Here is a 15,270-nt window from a genome sequence, read left to right as displayed (position 1 = left end):
GGCGCCGGCTCCGTGTGCTCCAAGATGGCTGCTTCCAGAGCTCAGTTTCAGACATCATCGCATATTGAAAGCTGAATATCACCTGAACATCATCCGTCTACCTGCGGGTTCAACTCATGAAGAGAAGGAGCTAGACGGAGCCGAGCCGGGCTGAGTTGTTCCCCTATGGTCTGGTCGTGTGAGGAGCCGGTCTGGGTGTGAAGGAGGTGTTGTGTTGATCCGAGGATGGCCACCGAGAACAGGATCAATTTCTGGAGGAGAAGCGCAAAGGTTCCCGGAAGGTGGGTTTCTATAACTCTCTTTAAACGACACTAACCAAGTCCAGTCCTTTAGCACGTTTCAGACGGACACTGTTGTTGAAAACAGCATCAGTAGAGATAGGTATTATATAACATAATAACATCATAGTGTAGCTTGAACTCATAGTGAAGTGTGTTTAGGAGTACTAGCTTAAGTACTAGCACTGTGAGTAACCTAAAGAACAGTCATTAGTTGACCTTATTGTGGGTTTCAGCCCGTCCCATTGTCTGGTGTGAGTGTGTATCTTTATAATAGAGAGAGACCTCCACCTCTCTCTTCTCTGCGGTTTCAGTGGAGGCGTCACGCCCGCCATATGCTTCCTCAGTCTGCGCTCAGAGGTGGTGATGACACCTGATATAGGCTATAGCTACTGACAGTGAAGGAGAGTGTGCACTATCTTGATGAGCATCACTGCTGTAATCCCACTCATCTCTTATTTTGCAATCTCTTTAATAAAAGGGAAGAAGTTAAATGACATACATCCTCTTTTTGTGGCTTTATGTTTTATTGGTGACCAACAACAGTTCACCCACAAGAACTGATTGGCAAGGTCATAGTTTGTCTTTAGTTTAAGATAAGATATTCCTTTATTAGTCCCACAGTGGGGAAATGTGCAGTGTACAGCAGGAAAGGGGAAAGTGCAAAAAACAAGATGCATCAGCTAACACAGTAAAAAAAAAAAGAGCTAAACAAAGTGAAACAAAATATGAACCATTTAAATAGAAGGCAGTATATACAGTATTGACAATAAACAAACTATTAACAAAATTGCACAAGTGGGAAAATTATATTGCACAGGGTGGACGCTTATTACAAAGTAGAGACTATATGATCTGTTATGGGGGGGAAAATAGCATAATGTTCATGAAGTGGGAGCAGGGAATGATATTAGCACCTGCCACCTGCCAAATACAGGGGAAATGTTGGCTGTGGCAGGTAAAAATTGCCACCATGGCAAATAGGTTTTTCCTTATATTAAGAAATAATATTTTTAAAAAGCAACTCTAAAGCCTAAATTAAATATAGTCATGGATTAATGTTACATGATATATTCCATAATTCTACGGTCTGGTACCACTGACTCAGTGGTTACAATTTTAAAACGTTCTACCTAGATTTCAGAAGTGTCAGACAAAAATTGAGTGGCAGGTAGAAATGTTCAGTGACCTGCCACAGTGGCAGGTGAGGAAAAAGGTTAATTTCAGACCCTGAATGGGAGCAATCATGTGGACCATTGCTTTTAATTCAGACCTTAGCACTAGGTTAGTCCCAGCCTGTAGAGCTTGCTCAATAGGCATCATGATAATGGGTTATAATGTTCACTGTGAGGAGAACCTGCAGGGATCTTCTTTTCTTTTATTCTCCTCACCCCTGCACACTTCATTGATAAGACATGACCTATTCATACTCATGTGTATATATCTGTATTGGCTTGTGTGTCTTTATGACTATGAAGAGTGGTTGTCCTGCTCTGGCTCTCTATGAAACTGCCTGGTAGAGAGGGCGGAGCAGCAGAGAGGGGGGTGGTATCTGAGAAGAGATGATCTCTAAGGAGAGGGCGTTGCTGTCCTTGTCACACACACTGATCTTTCTCAAACTGTGGTGTGGGTGGGAGGCTGGAAACCCAAACACAAACACATGTTTGAACAGGGAAGCAAGCAAGCAGCTAGTCCTACTGCCTGTCCTTGAGCCGCTCCTGATAAAACAAGTCTGAGGCAGATAAACAAGAGACTCTCTAGCACTACCAGATAATCAGCAGGCCCAGTTCCCAGCTCCAACCAGGCTTACTGTCAGTTGATTCATGCAAATGACATGAATTAGGTTGACATCATTTAGCCTCAGGCGTGGGAGTTTGACAGAGACCACGCGATACTAGCAGTGATATTTGTTGCTTTGTGATACTCACACAAAAGCCTCTGCGCTACTTTGAATGAAGCACTTATCAGTAGTGAAATTTCTGCCACACTGACAGTCAGCATTTTGGATAAAAAAAATGAATAGTCATTCTTCTACAGTCTTCTACGAACGACCTCAGTCTGCCCTCTAGAGACAGTCTGAAAAGTAAATTCATGTTTTACTGGCAAATTATTTGTTTACAAAACCGTAACTAATAACTGATTTGTGTTGTTAACACAGACACAGAGATGCTCACTTGCCTCAATTCCCACACTGTGTAACCACAAATATAAGGGAAGTTTGACTGTTGAGCATGCATTACTTAATCCAGTAAATCTTTTTTTTTAGAAAAGGCTAAATGTTTGAATGGGGAGGAGGAGGCTGCTGCCCTTGGCTTTGAGGGAAAGGAGTGTTGTGGGTCTGGCCCAGATCCCATCCCATGACTCTCGACTGTGTCTGCTTTGGGTCGCCAGAGAGTTAGAAAGAAGATTGAACATAATGCCCACCACAGGGTGGTGAAGAACACAGGGGGTGTGCAAGCTGTCCCCTAGTTCTGTTCAATACGCAACAGCACAATCTGAATAAGGCGGAGTTAGGGTTATTTAAGAAAAGAGATGATCTGAGCTAAGGCAGAATGCGTGGCTGAATTTGCTGGGTCTGTGCTTCACAAAATACTGTACTCCCCACTGGGTTTCAAGCTTTGCAAAATCACCCAAAAACACATTGGCACATCACTGAGACACAGCCCAAATTAAAACACATTTTCAGGGATCCCCCAAAACTGCTCTTTAAGCGGTCCATCAATCTCAGATATCATCACTCTCCCTGCAGAAAACCATCGATGTGGTAGCTACACCCAGTGTGCCTTCACCCATAAGTGCAAGTTTTTTAGCCATCCTCACACAGGCTGCTCTATACCTATCAGCTGCCTACGGTATCCTGGTGTAAAGAAAGTCAAAAGGTCTTATAGGAACAGTGATCTGGACCAAAGTGTCAATTTCAGCTATGGTGTATTCTCCTCTATGAGCCCTCATTGTTCCTTATGTAATAAGTGAACTGATTTTAAAGGGATTGAGCAACTTACTGTAACTAAGAAACAAGGGACAATATGTTGACAAAGAGCAACACATATAAAGACAGGGCGTGTATCTGCTAACTTTCCTCTGAATAATAATTGAGTAGATTTGCTGACTATTAGTATTAGCTAGGTCAAAGACCGGGAAGCTGCATGTGTTTTTCTGCACAGAGGTGACAGCAGTTCACATGTCATCTTCAACAGTGTACAACCAGTTTATGGAGCACAGCATCCACCTCTCGACCCACGATTGCGACGCACGTAAGTGCTAAACCCAACTGGACTGCATGGCGTCATGTTACCCACATTTTTATTTGTGCATTTTATTTCTGTCTCCCATTTTCAATCCTGTTTTGCAGCGCATTGTTCCATGCATCAAGTACTTGAACATGTGTGGATTGCATGCACCAGTACTGTACCAGTGTGACCCAATGTTGATATTCACATTGTTCAACCTATTTGAAAGACTTTCAGTGTGCTATTGCTCCTTTTTTGATGGATTTGAAGTTTAGTTTTTTGTGTTCCTTTTGGCGATATCATCCCCTAAATTTCTGTGTATATTACGTACCAGCACCGCCATGAGCGAGACCCTTCAATTCTTTACTTTTCTGTATTCTTTCTCTTTTTCTGTCTGTTTCATGTCTCAATCTGTCCCTCTGCAGGTATCCCAAAGACACGAAGCCCAAGTTCAACAATCTCAAGTCTAAAAAGGCCTCTAGCTTCCATGAGTTCGCCTGCAGCACCAATGATGCTTGGGACATCAACGAAGAGGAGGACGAGGATTTCCTCGGGACCCCCGCCCCAGCTTCATCCCTACCATCAGGCCTCCACCCTATGTCCACACAGAACCAGGTATCTACTAGACATCATTTTTTTTTTTTATCCTTGAGCAGTTATGGGCACCGAGTTGGTGTGACATGAAAGGAGATATTCAGATGTGTTTCCACTCAGCAGCAGCAGCAGAATCAGGCTGTGGACACAGAAACCGAGGTGTCAGACAGACTGGCACCTCCCAGGACAGAATCTCAAGACCTCCAGGATGTGCAAGAGGAGGACGCAGAGGACGCAGAGTGCGAGCATGTCAACGGCAAGGTTGTCAAGTCTAGTAGTGACGTCCACCTCAGCCCGTCCTCAGGTATGTGGGTAATACGCTGCAGAAGTTCATTTGGCATTAAGAGCTATTGAGCAGCTTATCAGGTGATTCATAGTGAAGCTAATTATAGAGTTTGTCAGGGGGGGACCTCACACTACAGATGGGGTTAGTGGGATTATATCAGGCCTTTAACATTTTGCAGTCCTGAAAATGTTTCTCCAAATGCTCTTATCCCCATGTGCAGTAATGTGTTTACAGTAACACGGACTAATTAAACAACCAGGGAATTTATTAACATGAACACTAATAGTGTATGTTATCTCAGTTACGATCTTTAAGATCTTTGTGAAAAAGAGTAATTAAAGCTTACCTTCACACATGAATCACAAATGAATAATAGTGCAGCATCCTGAGCATCTTTGCTGGTGGTCAACAGGACAAGACTGTGTTTTATGCCGTGCAATTCCCATCTGGAACTGTATAAAACTATGTGAGACAGGATGTTGCTAAAAAGAAGGAAAAAAAACATCACAGTTATCTCCAGATGTAGGATAAAAGAAATATCACACTGGTGCATGAGCTGAAAGCATGTAGCAGATAATTGGAGGAATATTTGTGTATGTTTTATAATGATGCAACATTATAAATGTAAAAGTTTCAATAGTCCTTGATTATGTTGGCCCAACCCTCGGTAAGTGCGTTACATAAGATCCTCAGGCAGGGTTTGTGACTATATATCAGTCCAGCTGACTTGCTGCGAATAGTCAGTTTATTCACTGGTCACATGTACATCTCAGAAGTCACCTGGCTTCACCCACTGAGCTTGTGCCATCAGAGCCCCGTGGTTACAGGCACACTAATATCTTTTAAATCACAATTTCATGTGCTGTTTCATTGTTTTGTGTGTGTTTGTTTGGTTTTTATTTGGTTGTCCTATTTCACGCTGCCAAGAGGAAGGACATTGTGAATTAAGTCAGACAAAGAGAACGCCTAGACACTTTAAAAAAAAAAAAAAAAAACTACATTTAGAAAAGTATAAAAAGATAGGGGGTGATCTGTCTCCATTTAAAATATATTAATTAAATGATTCGAAGATAAATAGATCAGTAAAGATATTTTAAAATGGAATCAGTAGTTGAGGAAAAATCACTTTTCTGTGTTAGAGTTAGATAAGCATAGCTGTTCCATTTGAATGATAAAAAAAGCTTTTTTAAAACATGGAGAATCTGATGATTTCCAGTCTGAAAGTATCTTTTTTGCTGCAATCATGCCCCATATTAAATGAACGCTTGTTGGTGGCTGTAGGAAATACTGTTTTGATCTCTTTCTTAAGTACAATCAAATCATTTTAGCTATTAATCACATACTGTATAACAGGGTCAAACCAAAATAAATGAGTGACCCCTCATCTAATTTATACCCATCACATAATGATACTGAAGAATAGATTTTATTCAGTTTCATTTTGGAATAATATATAATTATAATACACATCTGTGATATAAATAGTTCCTCATTCTGGTACCGTGACATTTATATGGGAAGTCCAAGCATCTCTATATATGGTATTAACTATAGAAGTAAAGGTGGCAATAAGATGGGAAATTAAATGTCTAGATTGAGTTTATCAATGAAAAAGATCAAACAATACATACATTTTTGGCCTAACTTTGTAAGGAGGGATGTTAAGTTGAACATTATGTCTCATTTGCAGGGTTTTATAACTTGTTGTGGGTTTCTTATTGTGTTCATAAAACAGTTTGTAAAGTCTACACAAAGTTGTTAGGACTACAGTATTAGATTTTCATTTTCTTGTGTGTCCCCTCGACAGTTCGCTCCACACTGCAGAAGCAGCAGTCTCTCCCAGTTCGTCCCATCATCCCGCTGGTGGCTCGCATGTCGGACCAGAACGCGTCGGGGGCACCACCCATGACGGTGCGGGAGAAGACCCGGCTGGACAAATTCAAGCAGCTGCTGGCTAGTCCCAACACTGACCTAGGTAGGAGAGCAACACAGCCTCGCACTTTCATACTGTAGATACAGAATGACTATTGGCTAACACTACACTCTGGGTTACAGCCAGCTGAATACGCTGTCTGTCTGTCTGTCTGTCTGTGTCTGTCTGTCTGTCTGTCTGTCTGTCTGTCTGTCTCTCTCTGCGTGTTGATCTCTGCTGTTGATAGTGTGTGTTCATATCTTGCTCTGTGCTGTTACAGAGGAACTCCGGAAGCACAGCTGGTCGGGCATACCAAGAGAAGTCCGGCCAATCACATGGAGGCTTCTCTCTGTAAGTATCATGACCTTCAGTTTTGCAATATCACATGTTCTGCCCTGCATCTTGGCTTGTTGCATTCCTTTTTAGAAAATGCTCACATAATATCAAAATCCAACATATCTCCTCTCTTTTCTCTTATCTGGATGTTCAGTACTGTTCGACTGAAACTGTTCACCTAACTGGCGCTTCTTCTCCTCTCCTCGCTCTCTGACAGGGCTACCTGCCGGCCAACAAGGAGCGCAGAGAACTGGTGCTAACAAGAAAGCGAGAGGAATACTTTGGCTTCATAGAGCAGTATTACCACTCCAGAACAGACGAGCACTATAAAGACACATACAGACAGGTAATTATACAGTTAAAGGGAAAATTCTCCACCTTTTTACGTGGATGTCCAAGTGTTGATGGTAAATGTAGTCGTGCTATACTGACTCAGAAAGCTGAGTTCTCCTGCCGTTCTTTCTTCGTCCAGCGTTATTTGATCTAATGTGACGGTGACGTAGTCGGCGGCAGGAAGAACTACAGGCTGCTATTTCACCTTGGATTTCTAGTCTCTGCCTCTGGGTAGCCTGGGGGGCGCCGTGCTCTAGATGTCGTTCAAAAACAGAACTTCCTAAACCTTTTGTAAGTTGTGTAAATAAAGTAAAAAAACAAAAAATAGAACTTCCTAGTTCTCTTTGCTTGTATTGCAAGCTAGCTACGTTTCCAACAGAGAGAATGGCATCCCAAAATATGAGTGCAGAGGATGTTATGGATGAGGAAACATTTTAGTGTTTTGGCTGACTCAGATGCAGCAGAGAGAGACCGAGGCTGCGACTGCATTAGCAGTGCAAGAGGATATGGGCAGAGGGGACCTTCCGGGCGTCAGAAACTCGCGCGCAATGCACCCTGCACCCTCTTTCAATAAAGCAGCACTGAGGAATGTATTGCTTCAATCAACCAAAATCCACCATCAACTCTGATTGGACATCCACATACATAAAAGGTGTCCAATCTTCCCTTTAACAAATGAAGAAAAGTCATTAGACTGTTAATTTTTTTTTTTAAATCAGTAAACACAAGCACGGTGTCTGCTTTGATTTACCTGAGTAACATCTCAATCATGTTTCTTCCTGTCAGATTCACATCGATATTCCAAGGACCAACCCTCTGATTCCCTTGTTCCAGCAGCCCGTAGTACAGGAGGTAAGATCTGAACTGCTAAAGAGCAGTGGGATTACAAACAGTTCAAATATTTTAGTAGTTCATCCAAAGAGCATGAGGGTGAACTACTACTTTGTGTTCTTCATAATGATGGGTGCTTTGTGTTGAGTTTGTTTTGGTTCATCTGTCAAATTAAATGTGAAGCAGGAGCCTGTATCATGTAGTGGGTTCGCCAGCTGGCTCACTTCTAACTGGACTAGATCACCATGGTAACCTATGCTGCATGGGTAAAGGGAAATAAGGTAGTGACTAATGGGGACAACAATTTTTTATAATTGGTCCAGTATTGAGGAAGAACACAATAACCGGCAGCCGCCAAACAAGCTGTGAGGGCAGGTGAGCATTGTCAATGTAACGTTACGTTCACTAAAAGTGCTTGTTTCTACCACTGACAGGCTCAGATTGTTATTATAAGTGTCTGAAAACATTATGGAAAGGACCCTACAGAGAAACAAAACCTTTTTCTTACCTTTCACTTGATCTGGACTGTTTGTTATTGTGTCCAAGTCCCACTCAAGGAGAAGTCTCATTGTGAAATCTGAATATCCGTATGCTCTGCATGCTCAAATAAATACGGGCGTCCATAGAATTCAAAGACCTCATCTACACTTTGGAAATCCTCTCAATTTTCAGCCGTGACGTTGAAAATCTTCTAGATAACACTAAGCTACACTTTCTGTTCTCCAACACAACAAACTCTGCCCGGCTGACACTCACGTTTCCACCGTGGATGTTTTCCACCGTTGTCTTCCGGCAACACGCCAGATTTCAGAACGAGACTCTTTCCATAATGTCAGACACTTATAATAACAATCAGAGCCTGTCATGGCAAATACAAGCTCTTTTAGTGGACTTAAATGACGATGCCAGCTTGCCCCAATAGCACCATATTTCAGGCTGCGAGCAGCTGCGGTCTGCAGTGTTCTCCCTCAATACTGGACTAATTTCAGAAATTGTTGTCCCCATTAGTCAGTCAGACACAAAAACATGGGAAAATAGGGTCCAGGTTGAAAAGTACCGAAGTTACACTTTAAATCTGTTTAGACTCAATGAGATGATGAGTGGAAATAAAAGGTATAACCACTATTGCCTTTTATTAGAAAATACAAATCCACACTTTGTTTATAAACTTAATGAGTTATAAATGCAAATAAGAAATCTTTTACATGCGCTCATACCTGGATTGGAAAACCCAGCGTTACAGATTACAGATGTTAGGCCCAGTGAAGCCCGGTAACCGAAAAAGAGAGCCACATTGAGTTGAACTTGTACCGTGATACAGGACTCACTTCAGAAAATCACGATTTGGCTTCAACTCATGTCAAGTAGAGACAAATGAGGTGGGAGAGGCTCCGACTTCAGATACACTTAGATGTTATCAGACGTAGATAACTCATGACCCTGTGAATTGTATTGTGCTGTAATTGTGGCAGCCTCTGAGGAGGAACCTGCCTCAGATTACTACATTAGAGGATCTTTGCTGTAAAAAAGGAACTTGGCTTGTTCCTCAAAAGTGGTGATTTCATGTGGGTTTTCAAAACCCCAAAGATTTATGTCTAGATTAACCAGAAACCTGTGACTGGGTTTCATCACAGCCTCATTAGAGCAGGGCAATAATCCTTTGTTAATGTTCAGCATTATCAACTTCCAGTGAATTTATGGTGAAGAATTTTGTCTGATGTAACCCATAACAGCAGAACACGTTATTGCATTGAATATCAGTTTTATTTAATTTGCATATACAGTAAATAAATGTGCAATTTCTGCAGAAGTCAGCATTTGAAATGACTTAGTGCAAACTTTCACATTATGTCACTGTAAATATAGATAGTGTAGTGTAGCGTTTGACTTGACACTACAGTAAATCCTCCATTCATACAAGACAAAATGATGAGTGTGACTGTTTCTGCTTGTTTTTATTCAACACAACAAAGTTAAGATATTTATCTAATTTAAATGTATTTCTTGTAAGTTTAAAGGAGCACACCAAAGTCTGTTTAAACGTCATGAGGAATGCTACTCAGCCTGTGGAAACAGTTGCATGATGTCTTATGTAGTTCTGAAGGGATCTTTCTAAAGTCTGGGAAATGAACCCTGAGGACATCATCACAAACTGGGCACGTGGAGTTTGAAAGATGTGGGCCTTTACCAGGCAAGATGTCATTCGTTGCATTATGGGAAATGTAGGACCCATTGTTTTTGGAGCTTGACCCATTTTACAAACTAAATTCCTTTTTAATCTATCTCTCGTGAGTCCTCCAACTAATGGATGTGCAATACGAAATCACTGGAGTAACCCTTTAATCATCAAAAATACAAGTTACTGTAATACTGCAAGACAAATAACATAAAACTACACGTAACACAACTGTAACATTAGACGTAGTGTTGCAGTGCTGCTCACCAGGTTAATGTTGCATCGATTTAGTGATCTGTACACGTAGTAATAAGCATTGAAACGTGTGCTAATGTGAGCTGTCTGTATTCTGAGGATGTGATTTAGTGTTTTAAAAGTGATTTAATTGTTTGGCTCTTTGCATCAAAAGGTTTGCACACTGTAACTCAAAGCAACATACTGAATGCCTAAAATACTTCAACTGAAAGTTGAGAATCATAAAGAAAATGACTGAGTGGTGTTTGCCTTCTAATCTCATAATAAATCTGGTAAATACAATATTCAACTATTTTGTTGTTGTCTTTCTTTCCTCAGGTGTTTGAGCGTATTCTCTTTATCTGGGCCATCCGTCACCCAGCCAGCGGTTACGTCCAGGGAATCAACGATCTGGTCACACCCTTCTTTGTCGTCTTCCTCTCTGAGTTTGTCAGTAAGTTATTGGTGGGATATTCCCTGCATAGAGACATGTTATATTCACACTGGACCAAAATGACTCATGTCAGCCTTTGGTCCATTTTATGTACCTATATTTTACAATGTTGTTACTAAGGTTGTCCCCGAATCAGGATTTTCACACTCAACATTATTACTGATGTATTTTCTTCCATAAACCTTACCTTCAAACACATGATTGACTCCCCTGCCCCGGTAGTGTCAGCTCATCTGCAGAGCAGCCGTCCCACACTAAACCCCACATGTCTCGGATGTAAAGTTTACAGCCTGCCATGCTGTTGCTCCTGCATGGCTCTGTGTTTTTTTTTTAGCTACGGCTATGATCACTGTACACAAAGCACCCAAGGTCATAAACATTTCTGCAATCAGTCTTTAATAAGAGTCATCTGTGTGAGTCGGGCCATTTCTGTTTCCCTCACTGTTACTTGTTGTTGTTCCGGCAGAAGATGTCGAGAACTTTGAGGTGTCAGCGCTGCCTCTGGACACCCAGAGAAACATCGAAGCTGACAGCTTCTGGTGCATGAGCAAGCTGCTGGATGGAATACAGGTCTGGTCACACACCCATACATACATCTCAATAAACACTTGTTTAAAACTGTACATGTGACAGTTTGCTGAAAATGATATCCTTTCAGGACAACTACACCTTTGCTCAGCCTGGAATCCAGAACAAAGTGAAAGCTTTAGAGGAGCTGGTCAGCAGGATAGATGGTAAGTGGACTCCTGTCAGTCCAGAAGGAGTTTTGTGTGTCACATTAGGTTGCACTTTGCACTGACATGTGCCCTGCTCATTCCTCTTTTGGGCTTGTTTGAGCTCATAAATGTAGAGAGGGATAAACGGCTGCACAGCTGATTCCAGATTTGAGCTATTGACAGGAAACCCACAATCGTAACATCTGTGTTTGTTTCTTTGTATGCGTTTGTTTGTTTGTGTGTATTTGTCTCCAGAGGACATTCACAATCACTTCAAGAGGTATGAGGTGGAGTACCTGCAGTTTGCTTTCCGATGGATGAACAATCTGCTGATGAGGGAGCTGCCGCTTCGCTGCACTATTCGTCTCTGGGACACCTACCAGGTAGAGCAGAGCGTACACCGACAACAAATAGAAAGTAATCCAGTACAACGGCAGCACAAACTGCAGCCTGAAAAAACTACTATAGAATTCACACTGCTACAAATACAGCCCCTCATACATTATCTGTTAAGTTGACTTTCTTCTCCCTGTTTGATTGTCTTTGCTTGTTTACTACAGGCTGAAGCGGAGGGTTTCTCCCACTTCCACCTGTACGTCTGTTCTGCTTTCCTCATCGAGTGGCGCAAAGAAATCCTCTCCATGGTTGACTTTCAGGTACCAATCTGTCGTCTTTGTAGTCACACTACACTTAACTGAGAAAGTAACCACTAAATATTGATTGAAGTCCCAAGAGATGGTAACAGGCCTTACTGTAAAGACAAGTTTATGGAAGCAAAGAGAAACACTGTGATCATTTTAATATTATAAGCAACTGAATATGTCACGACAATGTCAGTCCCCTTGAATTGTAATAACTTTGGTAATCCTTTAGCAAAAATTGTATTTGACCAACACTTTGGTTTATGACCCAAATACCTTCAAAAACAATGACATCCCCATGAGCCTCAGCTGTACTTTGTGGTTAGTGCTACTTAGCAAATGTTAGCATGGTGAACAGACAGTAGTACAGTATACCTGCTCAACATCAGCATGTTGTCATTGTGGGCATGTTAGCATGCTGAAGTCAGCGATTGTCTTATGTGTGAGTAAATGGAATATTCTCAGGTTTTGGCCTGTTGGTTGGACAAAACAATACAACGATAAATGATCGAAACAATAATCGGCAGATCGACTAATGATGAAAATTGTCATTAGCTCCAGCCCTAAATGCAGATAGATGGTTATCAAAGTAAAATATTTTATAAATTCAGTGGTGATTACAGCTTTCTCTTTGCTTCCATGCAGATTGTAGTATAAGTTAGTAGTGAGTTGTATCTATGTGTATGCATGCACACCTGATTCCACTGTCTCAGATATATACTAACATACATACTTTATTTATTTGTGAAATCCTATTTGTTATTAACCTCTACCTTCCGAAATATTGTCAGTGTCTAAAAGTAGATTTCTGTTGCTCTTCAGGGCCTTCTTATGCTACTGCAGAACCTTCCTACAATCCATTGGGGTAACGAGGAAGTGTGTCTCCTCCTGGCTGAGGCTTATAGACTAAAGTACATGTTCGCAGACGCGCCCAGCCACTACAAAAGATAGGTCTGAGGCCGCCTCACAGCAAGCACAGCCCACTCTAAAATCAAACCACTGTTGACTGGACGGACTCACAGTATCTGAGATAGTCCAGACAAGTGTCCAAGTGTTGTCTTTGAGGTAACCTGGAAGAGACTGATGAAGACACAACACGTATCCTGTGAAAATGAAGTCCAGTGAATGTCGCATTGGATCTGGGTCTATGGTGCAACCATAGAGCTCAGTGAATATAAGACTAATTGCAGTCAATGTACTGCACTGTATCAACGGACTGTTACAGTATGAATAACCATAGCTATGCCTCATTGGTTTACTTACACAGTTTTTGGTCATGCAACATTAATTGTCTCTCAAGTGAAATGTACACTCAGAGGAACACGCTGTAATATAAAGGGATGATATTATTAGTGAAAGATGGCATCTACAGATTCTATTTTTTTGAAGATATGTTTTGGAGTTTGTTTTAAAAATCTTGGATTTAGGCAACTACAATACTTTATTTTCTCTTTTAAAACTTTTAGTCTGACACTGTTAAGCTGTTATAAATAAGATGGACCCCCCCCCCCCCTTTTTTTCAGATAAGAGAGCTAATTTATGAGTAGACTTATGCTTTGGTTCAGGGATACCAAATTTGCACTGTACAATCAACTTATAAAAGTCCTTATTTCGGACTTAAGTGAGTCAGTTTAATTGGTTGCCAGGACGGATTTTGGATTGTATTAGGTATTAGACCTAAGAGTAGCAAATATTGGGTACTGCGTTTTATTCCAGGTTGTGTTTTGGGTTAAAAGTGGAGGAACTGATTTGGTATTAGTTTGCCTTGGTCATTATAATAATAATAATGAATCACTATGAGGCTTTTGGGTATAATATAATATATATCAACAGTGGTAACATTAGAATTGTACTGCCTGTGAATAGACCAGGAACAATGGAGACCTTCTGGTTAATGTAGCTTTGAAATTCCTTGTTCATAAATCAGCTCAATTATTTAATTTTGGAACTGACTAAGATAAATCTCAATTTTAATATTTTCGACAGTTAAAATTTGTATGTACAGATTGTGGCACATAGTAACACACTGATAACTGGCACAAAATTAGATCAGTAACAACAAGTTTTTGTCTGAAACTTTTCAGACTTTACGCATAAAGATGCGAGTAAATGATTGATCGTATGATAATCTATGAAGTATCTCATTAGATACCTGTGGGTACTGTAAAAAAAAAAGAAGAGAAGTGCATATGCATACAAGTAGTTAACCTTGTTGGATTTCCTCAGTTTAGGATAATAATAATAATTGTTTATGGGGGTTGAAGATATTTTTAAAATGGAAGAAATGCCTTCTCAATGCTTGTTCAGTACTGAAGGATATCCTACTTGAGACAGTCCTGTGGACACAGTGCAGCTCACAATATATGACGATGCCTTTGTTATGAGCATTTGTAATGTTCTCTTGTCTTTTAAAGTGTACAGTAATACGGATTAATGCTTGTATTTTATATTTGTCTGAGGTTCAGGTTAGGTTGCTCTTGTATCTGTGACCATTTGGGGGGATTATGTGTGTTACCACTCATCTACCTTCATTACCAGTGATAATTATAACACAATGTATGTTTGAAAGATATGACAATCATTAGCCTTTGATACTTTGATTTCCCTACCATTAGATGTGTTTTTAAGGATTTTGCTTTGGTCATTTTGGAGCATTCTGAAGCAAAAAGCAGGATTTACTGTGCACTACATTCCTGGCTGGTGATTGTAGACTACAACAAATTGAACGGAGAAACATATTTCATGGTTTGCAAGAGTCGTTATTCATATTCAGGAATTATTCGGTCCTTAAGCTTGAGGTCTAAGTTACTTTAAAGCATTACATTCAATGAAGTTCTTCTGCAGATACCACGGTACTAAAATTCAGAGTCAGTGAAATAGAAAAAAGAAATAGATCATTTTTATTTTTGGAGAAATCTAACACTGTCATATACTTATTTATGGTTTATTTCCTTGCCAGCTTTTGCTTTATTGTGTTCATCAACTTTTGTTTTACCCATCTGAAACATGTTGAATGTTTTTGTGAGTGTTGTTGAATGTATGCCTTTAGCCTTAAAGTCGTTTTTTTTTTTCCTCATTCAGGTACGCCAACTGATTGTTCACTCCATGCTGTTTTTATCTAAAGGGTCATTATGTCCTCAGAATATGATGTTGATAACTAAAGGCTGACAAAATAAAAAAATAAAAAAACTTGTTGATTTGTTTGACATGTGTTTAAATGCTGTTTCAACAATAATAATATGCCAAGTC

General features: G+C 40.5%; 1 protein-coding gene across 8 annotated transcripts; it reads left to right on the top strand.

Moving 5' to 3' along the window:
- Nucleotides 1-15,120, top strand: tbc1d22b (TBC1 domain family, member 22B). 8 transcript variants are annotated; one of them, XM_074643181.1, is made up of 14 exons: nucleotides 16-281; nucleotides 3,476-3,532; nucleotides 3,934-4,123; nucleotides 4,223-4,406; nucleotides 6,196-6,363; nucleotides 6,581-6,651; nucleotides 6,854-6,982; nucleotides 7,756-7,821; nucleotides 10,550-10,664; nucleotides 11,131-11,234; nucleotides 11,323-11,398; nucleotides 11,636-11,763; nucleotides 11,941-12,036; nucleotides 12,844-15,120. In XM_074643181.1, exons 1-14 carry the CDS (start codon nucleotides 226-228, stop codon nucleotides 12,970-12,972), a joined length of 1,569 nt encoding a protein of 522 aa, XP_074499282.1. In that variant the 5' UTR covers nucleotides 16-225; the 3' UTR covers nucleotides 12,973-15,120. The 8 variants fall into 8 exon arrangements, with proteins under 8 accessions (XP_074499286.1, XP_074499288.1, XP_074499282.1 ...); XM_074643182.1 differs by having other exon boundaries at nucleotides 83-281; nucleotides 4,226-4,406; XM_074643180.1 differs by having other exon boundaries at nucleotides 83-281; nucleotides 4,220-4,406.
- Nucleotides 15,121-15,270: the final 150 nt, after the last annotated feature.

This window comes from Sebastes fasciatus, chromosome 8 (assembly GCF_043250625.1).
Source record: "Sebastes fasciatus isolate fSebFas1 chromosome 8, fSebFas1.pri, whole genome shotgun sequence".
In the NCBI taxonomy this organism is placed as follows: domain Eukaryota; kingdom Metazoa; phylum Chordata; class Actinopteri; order Perciformes; family Sebastidae; genus Sebastes; species Sebastes fasciatus.
The sequence above is the reverse complement of the archived record's forward strand: the minus strand, read 5'-3'. Positions and strand labels throughout refer to the sequence as shown.